The 15,000-nt window shown below is 47.2% G+C and overlaps 1 protein-coding gene across 29 annotated transcripts in view; it reads left to right on the top strand.

The window, feature by feature from the left end:
* synj1 (synaptojanin 1) overlaps positions 1–15,000 on the top strand; it is a 94,327-nt gene that overhangs the window by 60,467 nt on the left and 18,860 nt on the right. For 28 of the 29 annotated variants that reach the window (XM_090226381.1, XM_090226378.1, XM_090226372.1 and 25 more), the window contains 8 exons: positions 408–600; positions 751–909; positions 8,009–8,165; positions 8,661–8,778; positions 9,204–9,416; positions 11,863–11,941; positions 12,265–12,430; positions 14,153–14,338. In XM_090226381.1, the coding sequence (XP_090082507.1) occupies positions 408–600; positions 751–909; positions 8,009–8,165; positions 8,661–8,778; positions 9,204–9,416; positions 11,863–11,941; positions 12,265–12,430; positions 14,153–14,338 (1,271 nt within the window). Of the gene's footprint in view, positions 1–132; positions 151–407; positions 601–750; positions 910–8,008; positions 8,166–8,660; positions 8,779–9,203; positions 9,417–11,862; positions 11,942–12,264; positions 12,431–14,152; positions 14,339–15,000 lie in introns of those variants that run through there. The other variant, XM_090226388.1, reaches the window with a different exon arrangement.

Here is a 15,000-nt window from a genome sequence, read left to right as displayed (position 1 = left end):
CTCCCCACGCCCCCTTCGTCAGGTAATCCCTCACCATGGTCAGGTAATCCCTCACCACGCCCCCAACGTTAGGTATCCCTCACCACGCCCCCTACATCAGGTGATCCCTCACCATGGTCAGGTAATCCCTCACCACGCCCCCTACATCAGGTAATCCCTCCCCACGCCCCCTTCGTCAGGTAATCCCTCACCATGGTCAGGTAATCCCTCACCACGCCCCCAACGTCAGGTATGAGTGATTGTTTTGGGGGATTTAATGTGGTCACATCCATATCACACCTCCAAGATAGCTGAAGAAACAGTTAGCTGATGAACAGTGTTGTTCATTACACATTATGGAAAAATGTAGGGAAACGTTTAACCAACTGAACGCACCCCTATTTATGCATTATTTGTTTGGTTGACAGGGACGTTGCCGTGGATACCGTGAAGACGGGGATGGGCGGAGCCACAGGTAACAAAGGGGGAGTGGCCATCCGCATGCTGTTCCATACGACCAGTATCTGTTTCGTCTGCTCCCACTTCGCTGCCGGCCAATCACAGGTCAAGGAGAGGAACGACGACTACAACGAGATCACGCGCAAACTCACCTTCCCCATGGTAACCACACACACACACACACACACACACACACACACAATAAAATATGTTTTACTCACATTTCTCCCTGCTCTTCTCTCCCCTGTGTTTCTTGACTGTACTTTTCTCTGTGTGTGTGTGTGTTTAATCCTCCTTTTTTCTCTCCCCCAGGGTAGACTGCTCTACTCCCACGACTACATCTTCTGGTGCGGGGACTTTAACTACCGCATCAGTCAGCCCAACGAGGAAGTGAAGGAGTTAATCAGACAACAGAACTGGGAAGCCCTGACCGCCGGGGACCAGCTGGTGGACCAGAAGAACCAGGGACTGGTAAGGACACACACACACACACACACACACACACACACACAGTTTGTATTTCTATTAGGTCTTTGTGGGATGTCACTTCTTGCCACTAAGGGGCAGTAACACATGATGGGTCAGGTCATGGGTCAGGTCATAGGTCAGGGAGGGGGGGGGGGCAGTAATACATGATAATGGTCAGGGGGGCAGTAATACATAATGGGTCAGGTCATAGGTCAGGGGGCCAGTAATACATGATGATGGTCAGGGGGCAGTAATACATGATGATGGTCAGGTCATAGGTCAGGGAGGCAGTAATACATGATGATGGTCAGGTCATAAATTAGTTCTTGTTATTTTTCAATTATAAATCAATCTTAATGTGAATTGGATGTTAAAGGATAATTGTCGGTGTCCAACTCAGATATTTCTGCCTCACCGTTCTAAGCCAAAATCATCTCTGGTTGTTGGTCAGGCATATTATCTCTGGTTGTTGGCCAGGCATATTATCTCTGGTTGATGTTGGCCAGGCGTATTATCTCTGGTTGTTGGTCACGCGTATTATCTCTGGTCGATGTTGGCCAGGCGTATTATCTCTGGTTGATGTTGGTTACGCGTATTATCTCTGGTTGATGTTGGTTACGCGTATTATCTCTGGTCGATGTTGGCCAGGCGTATTATCTCTGGTCGATGTTGGTTACGCGTATTATCTCTGGTTGTTGGTCACGCGTATTATCTCTGGTCGATGTTGGCCAGGCGTATTATCTCTGGTTGATGTTGGTCACGCGTATTATCTCTGGTTGATGTTGGCCAGGCGTATTATCTCTGGTTGTTGGCCAGGCGTATTATCTCTGGTTGTTGGTCAAACGTATTATCTCTGGTTGTTGGTCACACGTATTATCTCTGGTTGTTAGTCACGCGTATTATCTCTGGTTGTTGGTCACACGTATTATCTCTGGTTGTTAGTCACGCGTATTATCTCTGGTTGTTGGCCAGGCGTATTATCTCTGGTTGTTGGTCATGCGTATTATCTCTGGTTGTTGGCCAGGCGTATTATCTCTGGTTGTTGGTCACGCGTATTATCTCTGGTCAATGTTGGACAGGCATATTATCTCTGGTTGATGTTGGTCACGCGTATTATCTCTGGTTGATGTTGGTCACGCGTATTATCTCTGGTTGATGTTGGCCAGGCGTATTATCTCTGGTTGTTGGCCAGGCGTATTATCTCTGGTTGTTGGTCACGCGTATTATCTCTGGTCAATGTTGGACAGGCATATTATCTCTGGTTGATGTTGGTCACGCGTATTATCTCTGGTTGATGTTGGTCACGCGTATTATCTCTGGTTGATGTTGGCCAGGCGTATTATCTCTGGTTGTTGGCCAGGCGTATTATCTCTGGTTGTTAGTCACACGTATTATCTCTGGTTGTTGGTCACGCGTATTATCTCTGGTTGTTGGTCACGCGTATTATCTCTGGTTGTTGGCCAGGCGTATTATCTCTGGTTGTTGGTCATGCGTATTATCTCTGGTTGTTGGCCAGGCGTATTATCTCTGGTTGTTGGTCACGCGTATTATCTCTGGTCAATGTTGGACAGGCATATTATCTCTGGTTGATGTTGGTCACGCGTATTATCTCTGGTTGATGTTGGTTACACGTATTATCTCTGGTTGTTGGCCAGGCGTATTATCTCTGGTTGTTGGCCAGGCGTATTATCTCTGGTTGTTGGCCAGGCGTATTCTCTGGTTGTTGGTTACGCGTATTATCTCTGGTTGTTGGTTACGCGTATTATCTCTGGTTGTTGGCCAGGCGTATTATCTCTGGTTGTTGGCCAGGCGTATTATCTCTGGTTGTTGGTTACGCGTATTATCTCTGGTTGTTGGCCAGGCGTATTATCTCTGGTTGTTGGCCAGGCGTATTATCTCTGGTTGATGTTGGTTATCTTGTCTTTTCTGTAATGGCTTGATTGCCTTGACTACGTTCGCTCTCGTTGTCAGTTATTACAAGTATGACCTTTTCCTCTGCTATGTCCCATCATGCCGTCAATTACCTCTCCGGTGTGTGGAGATAAATCCCATGGAGGTTTGAGCAACGCATGCTGTGCCTTGTTGGAGGAGGGGTGATTGAAGCAGAATGATATGCCCAGAAATAAACCAGTCGGTCCTTGTTGGAGGAGGGGTGATTGAAGCAGAATGATATGCCCAGAAATAAATCAGTCGGTCCTTGTTGGAGGAGGGGTGATAGAAGCAGAATGATATGCCCAGAAATAAATCAGTTGGTCATTGTTGGAGGAGGGGTGATTGAAGCAGAATATAATATGCCCAGAAATAAATCAGTCGGTCCTTGAGTTGGGCCAAAAGGTCACTGGTTTCAAATACCAGAAACGGCAAGGTGGAACAAATCTTCCCTCAAGCAAGGTTAAAGTTAACCCCCAACAACAAGTTCCCCCCCTGGGGACCGATGTCATGGATGTTGATGAAGGCAGCCCTCCGCAGTTCTCTGATTCAGTGCGGTCGGGGTAAATACAGACGACACGTTTAGTTTGAATTCATTTGTACAACTGACCAGGTTGTACCCTTTTCCCTTCCCTTTCCTGCTCCATCCGTCTACACAATAGTTATTTTTTATTATGCCTCTTTAAGAATCTCCTTAACTTTCTGGGTTTGCTGTATCCATGTGCAAAGCAATCAACCCGTTTTACTCTGGCTACGCCAGGATTTCAAAAATGTGTGATCAAGTGTTTTTGGTTGACATTTTCTGAAGGCGGGCTCATCCGCACAGTCCCGTGGACTTGTCAGACCGGATGAATAAATGAACCAGTGGTTGCCACGTGTCTAGCTCTTCTCCTGACGTTGACGTGCTGCTACTGCTACTATCTGCTCTCTGTCACCTCCTCTGATGGTTTCTATGATTCTTTGCGGACGCTGTTCAGATGAACTTTGAACTTTCCATTTTTACCTCTGTTCCACACGCTGCCTTCTTCTGACACCACAATACATTTTGCTTTTGTTCTTTCCAAACAGTGTACTCAAAACAATCCCAAACGGGGCTTTACCCTCAAAACAATCCCAAACGGGGCTTTACCCTCAAAACAATCCCAAACGGGGCTTTACCCTCAAAACAATCCCAAACGGGGCTTTACCCTCAAAACAATCCCAAACGGGGCTTTACCCTCAAAACAATCCCAAACGGGGCTTTACCCTCAAAACAATCGCAAACGGGGCTTTACCCTCAAAACAATCGCAAACGGGGCTTTACCCTCAAAACAATCCCAAACGGGGCTTTACCCTCAAAACAATCCCAAACGGGGCTTTACCCTCAAAACAATCCCAAACGGGGCTTTACCTCAAAACAATACCAAACTGGGCTTTACCCTCAAAACAATCCCAAACGGGGCTTTACCCTCAAAACAATCCCAAACGGGGCTTTACCCTCAAAACAATCGCAAACGGGGCTTTACCCTCAAAACAATCGCAAACGGGGCTTTACCCTCAAAACAATCGCAAACGGGGCTTTACCCCCAAAACAATCCCAAACGGGGCTTTACCCCCAAAACAATCCCAAACGGGGCTTTACCCCCAAAACAATCCCAAACGGGGCTTTACCTCAAAACAAACAGGGCTTCATCTTTTGCTGCAGCCATTGTTCACACCAATTGGTTCACGCTCTCAGATTTATTCCCTTATTAGCTTGCTGATAGGTAGCGATAGTGATACACCAGCCAGGCCTATTTGAAACATCGCCATCTACTGGTGGCATTTACCCTCCAGATTCAGAAGCTCGAAAACCCCTTTAGAAGAAAAAGCTTGAAAACCCCATTATATTTTTGTCCTAAGTCTAGTACATCTACAGGTAATTTACCAAAGTTACCAGAATCTTCAGTCATTTTGGCAATTAACAGGTAATCTATGGTAACTTTGGTCATTTATACTCAAATACCTTGTAAAAAAAATCTATTCATATATAGTATAACAAAATTGTTATATCTGTGTCCAGTAGTTTCTAGTAAACAGACCAGATGGTTCATGAGTTCCTAGTAGACAGACCAGATGGTTCATGAGTTTCTAGTAGACAGACCAGATGGTTCATGAGTTTCTAGTAGACAGACCAGATGGTTCATGAGTTTCTAGTAGACAGACCAGATGGTTCATGAGTTTCTAATAGACACACCAGATGGTTCATGAGTTTCTAATAGACGCACCAGATGGTTCATGAGTTTCTAGTAGACAGACCAGATGGTTCATGAGTTTCTAGTAGACACACCAGATGGTTCATGAGTTTCTAGTAGACACACCAGATGGTTCATGAGTTTCTAGTAGACAGACCAGATGGTTCATGAGTTTCTAGTAGACACACCAGATGGTTCATGAGGTTCTAGTAGACAGACCAGATGGTTCATGAGTTTCTAGTAGACACACCAGATGGTTCATGAGTTTCTAGTAGACACACCAGATGGTTCATGAGTTTCTAGTAGACAGACCAGATGGTTCATGAGTGTCTAGTAGACAGACCAGATGGTTCATGAGTTTCTAGGAGACAGACCAGATGGTTAATGAGTTTCTAGTAGACAGACCAGATGGTTCATGAGGTTCTAGTAGACAGACCAGATGGTTCATGAGTTTCTAGTAGACAGACCAGATGGTTCATGAGTTTCTAGTAGACAGACCAGATGGTTCATGAGTTTCTAGTAGACAGACCAGATGGTTCATGAGTTTCTAGTAGACAGACCAGATGGTTCATGAGGTTCTAGTAGACAGACCAGATGGTTCATGAGTTTCTAGTAGACAGACCAGATGGTTCATGAGTTTCTAGGAGACAGACCAGATGGTTCATGAGTTTCTAGTAGACAGACCAGATGGTTCATGAGGTTCTAGTAGACAGACCAGATGGTTCATGAGTTTCTAGTAGACAGACCAGATGGTTCATGAGTTTCTAGGAGACAGACCAGATGGTTCATGAGTTTCTAGGAGACAGACCAGATGGTTCATGAGTTTCTAGTAGACAGACCAGATGGTTCATGAGGTTCTAGTAGACAGACCAGATGGTTCATGAGGTTCTAGGAGACAGACCAGATGTCTAAAAAATGTTGTCTAATTAATGAAAAAAGCATCTAATCAACAATGGCGTTATTTTCAATTAACTCTGAAACTCTTCCAACTATTGTCTTCAACTGCCACCAGTTTGACACCAAAACATTTACAACAAAAATGAAACCTTAATATTTAACACCAATGGTATTCACTAAGTTGATGGTTTTTATTTAGGATAATGTTTTACGCTGTTGTCATTCAACAAAAAATATAATCTTCCTATTTGGTTGTTTTATTGATTTTACATGTGATAAGGCTGTACGGAGGGCCAGCGATAATTATGGACACCTGTGATAATGTTAGAGTTGCGTAAATTCAAATCTGGTATCAGGATAAATATAACAATGAGTCACCGATTTTATACTATGTATTTTTTATTAGCTAAGTAATAAATGGCAAATGCAACTTTCGTATATACGGGCTTACTGTAATAACACGCAGGGCAGAACAGAGAACTGACAGGATGTATGTAAACAGTGTTCTTTATACTGTGATAGACAGTTCCAACCCGTCTGTTGTCCTATCACAGTAGAGACTGGGCGTGGTTTAAACTTGCTCAGCCTATTGCAGGCGCTCAGGCGGGTCCCCGCCTCTTGGCGCTTCTGTTGATAGATGTAACTGTTGCTGTGAAGAACATCCAGGCGCTCATGCTCCATACCGTTATCTCGCACCTGGCTCCTGTTATCTAACAAAAGACCGCTTGTTCTGCAACCCCACTCATTGAACAGTTCCTGTCTTCATGCTACTCTGTATTTTTCCATCATGAGAAAGTCCCCTGGCCCTGACACTTTTAACAATGTTTCAAGTCAGCTATGTTGCATAACACATACATACATCCATCCACACAAGCCAACAGCAGATAATATTCAATCATATGGTAATATATGGTAATGGCTATAATGTAAAACACAGGATCCAACAATAATCTGATCTACCTAAAAAGGCCACTACTAGATGTCATCTGATAAAATTTCGTAATATTTCTTGAAAGTTACCAGAATTCTGGTAGTTTACTGGTAAACTTATACTCTCCCTTTGCAACCCTTTTGATGACCCATACAACCAACAGCCATACAACATAAACCAACCAGGCCCTAAGAGGTCTTTCTGAGCTGTCTAACCTCTACCGCTGCCTCCTCTAACCTTAACCCTGTCTAGGTGTTCTGTTGGTTCAGTCTTGGTTTGAGGCAGTCTCTAACTCCTCTCTGTCCTGTCTCCTCCTCTAGGTGTTCCGTGGGTTCAGTCTTGGTTTGAGGCAGTCTCTAACTCCTCTGTGTCCTGTCTCCTCCTCTAGGTGTTCCGTGGGTTCAGTCTTGGTTTGAGGCAGTCTCTAACTCCTCTGTGTCCTGTCTCTTCCTCTAGGTGTTCCGTGGGTTCAGTCTTGGTTTGAGGCAGTCTCTAACTCCTCTCTGTCCTGTCTCCTCCTCTAGGTGTTCCGTGGGTTCAGTCTTGGTTTGAGGCAGTCTCTAACTCCTCTCTGTCCTGTCTCCTCCTCTAGGTGTTCCGTGGGTTCAGTCTTGGTTTGAGGCAGTCTCTAACTCCTCTGTGTCCTGTCTCTTCCTCTAGGTGTTCCGTGGGTTCAGTCTTGGTTTGAGGCAGTCTCTAACTCCTCTCTGTCCTGTCTCCTCCTCTAGGTGTTCCGTGGGTTCAGTCTTGGTTTGAGGCAGTCTCTAACTCCTCTCTGTCCTGTCTCCTCCTCTAGGTGTTCCGTGGGTTCAGTCTTGGTTTGAGGCAGTCTCTAACTCCTCTCTGTCCTGTCTCCTCTAGGTGTTCCGTGGGTACAGTCTTGGTTGAGGCAGTCTCTAACTCCTCTCTGTCCTGTCTCCTCCTCTAGGTGTTCCGTGGGTTCAGTCTTGGTTTGAGGCAGTCTCTAACTCCTCTCTGTCCTGTCTCGTCCTCTAGGTGTTCCGTGGGTTCAGTCTTGGTTTGAGGCAGTCTCTAACTCCTCTCTGTCCTGTCTCGTCCTCTAGGTGTTCCGTGGGTTCAGTCTTGGTTTGAGGCAGTCTCTAACTCCTCTCTGTCTTGTCTCCTCCTCTAGGTGTTCCGTGGGTTCATCGAGGGCAATTTGGACTTTGCTCCCACCTATAAGTATGACCTGTTCTCTGACGACTATGACACCAGTGAGAAGTGTCGTACCCCCGCCTGGACCGACCGCTGCCTATGGAAGAGGAGGAAGTGGAACTTCGACAAGACTGGTGAGAGAGGTCGGCTTGGTGTTCGGAGGATGTCTGGTCCGTCTCACTGGTTTAAATAGTGGGGAGGATGTCTGGTCAGTCTCACTGGTTTAAATGGTGGATTGGTAGTGTGGGAGGATGTCTGGTCAGTCTCACTGGTTTAAATGGTGGATTGGTAGTGTGGGAGGATGTCTGGTCCGTCTCACTGGTTTAAATGGTGGATTGGTAGTGTGGGAGGATGTCTGGTCCGTCTCACTGGTTTAAATGGTGAATTGGTAGTGTGGGAGGATGTCTGGTCCATCTCACTGGTTTAAATGGTGGATTGGTAGTGTGGGAGGATGTCTGGTCAGTCTCACTGGTTTAAATGGTGGATTGGTAGTGTGGGAGGATGTCTTGTCCGTCTCACTGGTTTAAATGGTGGATTGGTACTCAAGTATAAAGCAGCCATGCTCTGAGTTTTTAACATACAGTACACGTTTACTGTGTGTGTGTGTGTGTGTGTGTGTGTGTGTGTAGCGGAGGAGATGAACATGGTCGGCCCAGTGGGAGAAGCAGAGGAACAGCAGCAGTACCCCTGGAGCCCTGGGGAGCTGAAATACTACGGCAGGGCTGAGCTCAAGACCTCTGATCACAGGTAACACACACACACACACACACAGGACTCTGAAACACTATGTCAGGGCTGAGCTCAAGACCTCTGATCAGACTAGCGTCGTCTAACCGGTCTCTTCATCTCGGTGTGTAGCCAGGCCTGTGATGCATGTTGAGGCTAGGTTATAGGTTATAGCTTTAAACTCCTCTCCCCTCCCCAGGCCCATGATGGATGTTGAGCCTAGGTTATAGGTTATAGCTTTAAACTCCTCTCCCCAGGCCTGTGATGGCAGTGATAGATGTTGAGGCTAGGTTATAGGTTATAGCTTTAAACTCCTCTCCCCTCCCCAGGCCCATGATGGATGTTGAGCCTAGGTTATAGGTTATAGCTTTAAACTCCTCTCCCCAGGCCTGTGATGGCAGTGCTAGGTTATAGGTTATAGCTTTAAACTCCTCTCCCCTCCCCAGGCCCGTGATGGCAGTGATGGATATAGATGTTCTGGAGGTGGATCCAGATGCCCGTCACCAGGTGTATAAGGAGGTGATCGCCCTGCAGGGTCCTCCCGACGGAACCATCCTGGTCTCCCTCTGTTCCTCCGGTCCTGACGACTACTTTGACGACGCGCTCATCGACGAGCTGCTGGACAAGTTCGCTGTATTTGGAGAGGTCATCCTCATCAGGTGACGGAAATACACACACACACACACACACACACACACACACACACAGACACACACACACACACACACACACACACACACACACACACACACACACAGCTATGTTTTACTAGACTTATTCCCCTATCCCTTACCTTGACCCCTAACCGCTAACCCTTACCTTGACCCCTAAACCTAACCGCTAACCCTTACCTTGACCCCTAAACCTAACCGCTAACCCTTACCTTGACCCCTAAACCTTACCACTAACCCTTACCTTGACCCCTAAACCTTACCACTAACCCTTACCTTGACCCCTAAACCTAACCGCTAACCCTTACCTTGACCCCTAAACCTAACCGCTAACCCTTACCTTGACCCCTAAACCTAACCGCTAACCCTTACCTTGACCCCTAAACCTAACCGCTAACCCTTACCTTGACCCCTAAACCTAACCGCTAACCCTTACCTTGACCCCTAAACCTAACCGCTAACCCTTACCTTGACCCCTAAACCTGACCGCTAACCCTTACCTTGACCCCTAAACCTAACCGCTAACCCTTACCTTGACCCCTAAACCTAACCGCTAACCCTTACCTTGACCCCTAAACCTAACCCCTAACCCTTAACTTGACCCCTAAACCTAACCCCTAACCCTTACCTTGACCCCTAAACCTAACCCCTAACCCTTACCTTGACCCCTAAACCTGACCCCTAACCCTTACCTTGACCCCTAAACCTGACCCCTAACCCTTACCTTGACCCCTAAACCTGACCCCTAACCCTTACCTTGACCCCTAAACCTGACCCCTAACCACTAACCCTTACCTTGACCCCTAAACCTAACCGCTAACCCTTACCTTGACCCCTAAACCTATCCACTAACCCTTACCTTGACCCCTAAACCTAAATCTAACCCTTAAGCCTACTAGGTTGCATCCCAAATACAGGAGAGTTTCTCTCCAGGAACAGGGTTGGAGTTAAAAACTACAGGAGGGTATCTCTCCAGAAACAGGGTTGGAGTTAAAAACTACAGGAGGGTCTCTCTCCAGGGACAGGGTTGGAGTTAAAAACTACAGGAGGGTTATTTCTCCAGGAACAGGATTGGAGTTAAAACCTACAGGAGGGTCTCTCTCCAGGGACAGGGTTGGAGTTAAAACCTACAGGAGGGTTTCTCCCCAGGGACAGGGTTGGAGTTAAAACCTACAGGAGGGTCTCTCTCCAGGGACAGGGTTGGAGTTAAAACCTACAGGAGGTTTATCTCTCCAGGGACAGGGTTGGAGTTAAAACCTACAGGAGGTTTATCTCTCCAGGGACAGGGTTGGAGTTAAAACCTACAGGAGGGTCTCTCTCCAGGAACAGGGTTGGAGTTAAAACCTACAGGAGGGTCTCTCTCCAGGGACAGGGTTGGAGTTAAAACCTACAGGAGGGTCTCTCTCCAGGAACAGGGTTGGAGTTAAAACCTACAGGAGGGTCTCTCTCCAGGGACAGGGTTGGAGTTAACCTACAGGAGGGTCTCTCTCCAGGAACAGGGTTGGAGTTAAAACCTACAGGAGGGTCTCTCTCCAGGAACAGGGTTGGAGTTAAAACCTACAGGAGAGTTTCTCTCCAGGAACAGGGTTGGAGTTAAAACCTACAGGAGGTTTATCTCTCCAGGAACAGGGTTGGAGTTAACCTACAGGAGGGTATCTCTCCAGGGACAGGGTTGGAGTTAACCTACAGGAGGGTCTCTCTCCAGGGACAGGGTTGGAATTAACCTACAGGAGGGTATCTCTCCAGGGACAGGGTTGGAGTTAACCTACAGGGGGGTATCTCTCCAGGAACAGGGTTGGAGTTAACCTACAGGAGGGTATCTCTCCAGGGACAGGGTTGGAGTTAACCTACAGGAGGGTCTCTCTCCAGGGACAGGGTTGGAGTTAAAACCTACAGGAGGGTCTCTCTCCAGGGACAGGGTTGGAGTTGAAACCTACAGGAGGGTCTCTCTCCAGGGACAGGGTTGGAGTTAAAACCTACAGGAGGGTCTCTCTCCAGGGACAGGGTTGGAGTTAAAACCTACAGGAGGGTCTCTCTCCAGGGACAGGGTTGGAGTTAAAACCTACAGGAGGTTTATCTCTCCAGGGACAGGGTTGGAGTTAACCTACAGGAGGGTCTCTCTCCAGGGACAGGGTTGGAGTTAAAACCTACAGGAGGGTCTCTCTCCAGGGACAGGGTTGGAGTTAAAACCTACAGGAGGGTCTCTCTCCAGGGACAGGGTTGGAGTTAAAACCTACAGGAGGGTCTCTCTCCAGGGACAGGGTTGGACAGCCCTTCTTAGTTAACTTGCTCACTTTTTGACCAACTTTTTTTGTCGTCTTGCTTATAATGCAATCCGTTCTTTTTATAAGGATCAATCACATCCATTCCAGACAATCGATCAGATATTGAACATGCTTCTCTTGTAACACCCTGAATTGTCTCTCCTGTCTAGGTTTGTGGAGGAGAAGATGTGGGTGACGTTTCTAGAGGGTTATTCTGCTCTGGCTGCCCTGTCTCTGAGCGCCTCCACGGTGAGCACACAACCTTACACTGAGCATACAGATACACGGCAACACTAAGACAACGCCACGGCAACACTAAGGCAACGCCACGGCAACACACTGGGACAACGTCACAGCAACACACTGGGACAACGTTGATTCACACACTGAGAAGCTGCATTGTAATATCTCTCTGTGTGCGTGTCTCTCTCTGTGCGTGTGTGTCTCTGTGCGTCTCTCTGTGCGTGTCTCTCTCTCTGTGTGTGTGTGTGTGTGTGTGTGTGTGTGTGTGTGTGTGTGTGTGTGTGTGTGTGTGTGTGTGTGTGTGTGTGTGTGTGTGTGTGTGTGTATAGGTTCTGGGTAAGGTGATAGACATCCGTCTGAAGAGTTCAGGTTGGATTAAGAGTCTGGAGGAGGAGATGAGTGTAGAGAGGATCTGTGGATCTGTCCCTACTTCCGCCAGCTCCTCTCTGCTGGCCGAGGACGCTGATATGGGAGAGGATGACTACGATATGGAGGGTAAGGGAGGAGGGGTTTAAGAAGGCTGATGTGGGAGAGGATGACTACGATATGGAGGGTAAGAGAGGAGGGGTTTAAGAAGGCTGATGTGGGAGAGGATGACTACGATATGGAGGGTAAGGGAGGAGGGGTTTAAGAAGGCTGATGTGGGAGAGGATGACTACGATATGGAGGGTAAGGGAGGAGGGGTTTAAGAAGGCTGATATGGGAGAGGATGACTACGATATGGAGGGTAAGGGAGGGGGGTTTAAGAAGGCTGATATGGGAGAGGATGACTACGATATGGAGGGTAAGGGAGGAGGGGTTTAAGAAGGCTGATATGGGAGAGGATGACTACGATATGGAGGGTAAGGGAGGAGGGGTTTAAGAAGGCTGATGTGGGAGAGGATGACTACGATATGGAGGGTAAGGGAGGAGGGGTTTAAGAAGGCTGATGTGGGAGAGGATGACTACGATATGGAGGGTAAGGGAGGAGGGGTTTAAGAAGGCTGATGTGGGAGAGGATGACTACGATATGGAGGGTAAGGGAGGAGGGGTTTAAGAAGGCTGATATGGGAGAGGATGACTACGATATGGAGGGTAAGGGAGGGGGGTTTAAGAAGGCTGATATGGGAGAGGATGACTACGATATGGAGGGTAAGGGAGGAGGGGTTTAAGAAGGCTGATATGGGAGAGGATGACTACGATATGGAGGGGGGTTTCAGAAGGCTGATGTGGGAGAGGATGACTACGAAATGGAGGGTAAGGGAGGAGGGGTTTAAGAAGGCTGATGTGGGAGAGGATGACTACAATATGGAGGGGGGTTTAAGAAGGCTGATGTGGGAGAGGATGACTACGATATGGAGGGTAAGGGAGGGGGGTTTAAGAAGGCTGATGTGGGAGAGGATGACTACGATATGGAGGGGGGTTTAAGAAGGCTGATGTGGGAGAGGATGACTACGATATGGAGGGTAAGGGAGGGGGGTTTAAGAAGGCTGATGTGGGAGAGGATGACTACGATATGGAGGGTCAGGGAGGGGGGTTTAAGAAGGCTGATGTGGGAGAGGATGACTACGATATGGAGGGGGGTTTAAGAAGGCTGATGTGGGAGAGGATGACTACGATATGGAGGGTAAGGGAGGGGGGTTTAAGAAGGCTGATGTGGGAGTGGATGACTACAATATGGAGGGGGGTTTAAGAAGGCTGATGTGGGAGAGGATGACTACGATATGGAGGGTAAAGGAGGAGGGTTTAAGAAGGCTGATGTGGGAGAGGATGACTACGATATGGAGGGTAAGGGAGGGGGGTTTAAGAAGGCTGATGTGGGAGAGGATGACTACGATATGGAGGGTAAGGGAGGAGGGGTTTAAGAAGGCTGATGTGGGAGAGGATGACTACGATATGGAGGGTAAGGGAGGGGGGTTTAAGAAGGCTGATGTGGGAGAGGATGACTACGATATGGAGGGTAAGGGAGGGGGGTTTAAGAAGGCTGATGTGGGAGAGGATGACTACGATATGGAGGGTAAGGGAGGAGGGGTTTAAGAAGGCTGATGTGGGAGAGGATGACTGGTTAAATCCATCCTCCATATTGCCTTCTTCCAAGCTGTATAGTTAGTAAAGAGAGAGCACTATGCCGAGGAACAGCCCACCGTAACAGTCCACCTCTAGGCAAGTCAATGGGCTTTTCCTAGCGAGGCTTTCTGTCTTGATAGATTCGTGCGTGTGTGTGTGTCTTTCCACCAGGCGATGTGGATGAGGAGGTGGAGGATATTCTCCCCCAACACCTTCAGCCCGGCGCAGGCCCCGGGCCCCTCTCCTCCCCCTCCCCCTCCCCACGGGGCAGCCCCTCTCACTCCCCCACCCACGGAGAACCAGCTGCCCCCAGCAGACCCAGTCGATCTGCCCCACGCTCTGCTGGACCACCGCAAGGTACACACACACACACACAAACCCGAACACTGCAATGTACACACTCACTGCCAGACTCTAGCAAGGTACCATTGCACACACACACACACACGTGTAAGGACATATATTGAAGGGTGTATATATATATATATAGAAGTGGTCTGTATTCAAAAGTGACCAAAACATCAGCCAGGAAGCATAGGAACTGAAAAGTGGTCTGTGGTCACCACCTGCAGAACCACTCCTTTATTGGGGGTGTCTTGCTAATTGCCTATAATTTCCACCTGTTGTCTATTCCATTTGTACAACAGCATGTGAAATTTATTGTCAATCAGTGTTGCTTTCCTAAGTGGACAGTTTGATTTCACAGAAGTGTGATTGACTTGGAGTTACATTGTGTTGTTTAAGTGTTTTTTGAGCAGTGTATAAAACTGTATATATATATATAGAAGGGTGTATATATATAGAGAAAGGTATATATATAGAGAAGGGTATATATATAGAGAAGGGTATATATATAGAAGGGTGTATATATATAGAGAAGGGTATATATATAGAAGGGTATATATATAGAGAAGGGTATATATATATAGAGAAGGGTATATATATATATATATATATATATATATATATATATATATATATATATATAGAATGATATATATATATATAGAATGATATAT

Source organism: Oncorhynchus mykiss, chromosome 29 (genome assembly GCF_057628025.1).
Source record: "Oncorhynchus mykiss isolate SJ-2025 chromosome 29, ASM5762802v1, whole genome shotgun sequence".
In the NCBI taxonomy this organism is placed as follows: domain Eukaryota; kingdom Metazoa; phylum Chordata; class Actinopteri; order Salmoniformes; family Salmonidae; genus Oncorhynchus; species Oncorhynchus mykiss.
Note: the sequence above shows the minus strand (reverse complement) of the source record. Positions and strands in the feature narration are given on the sequence as shown.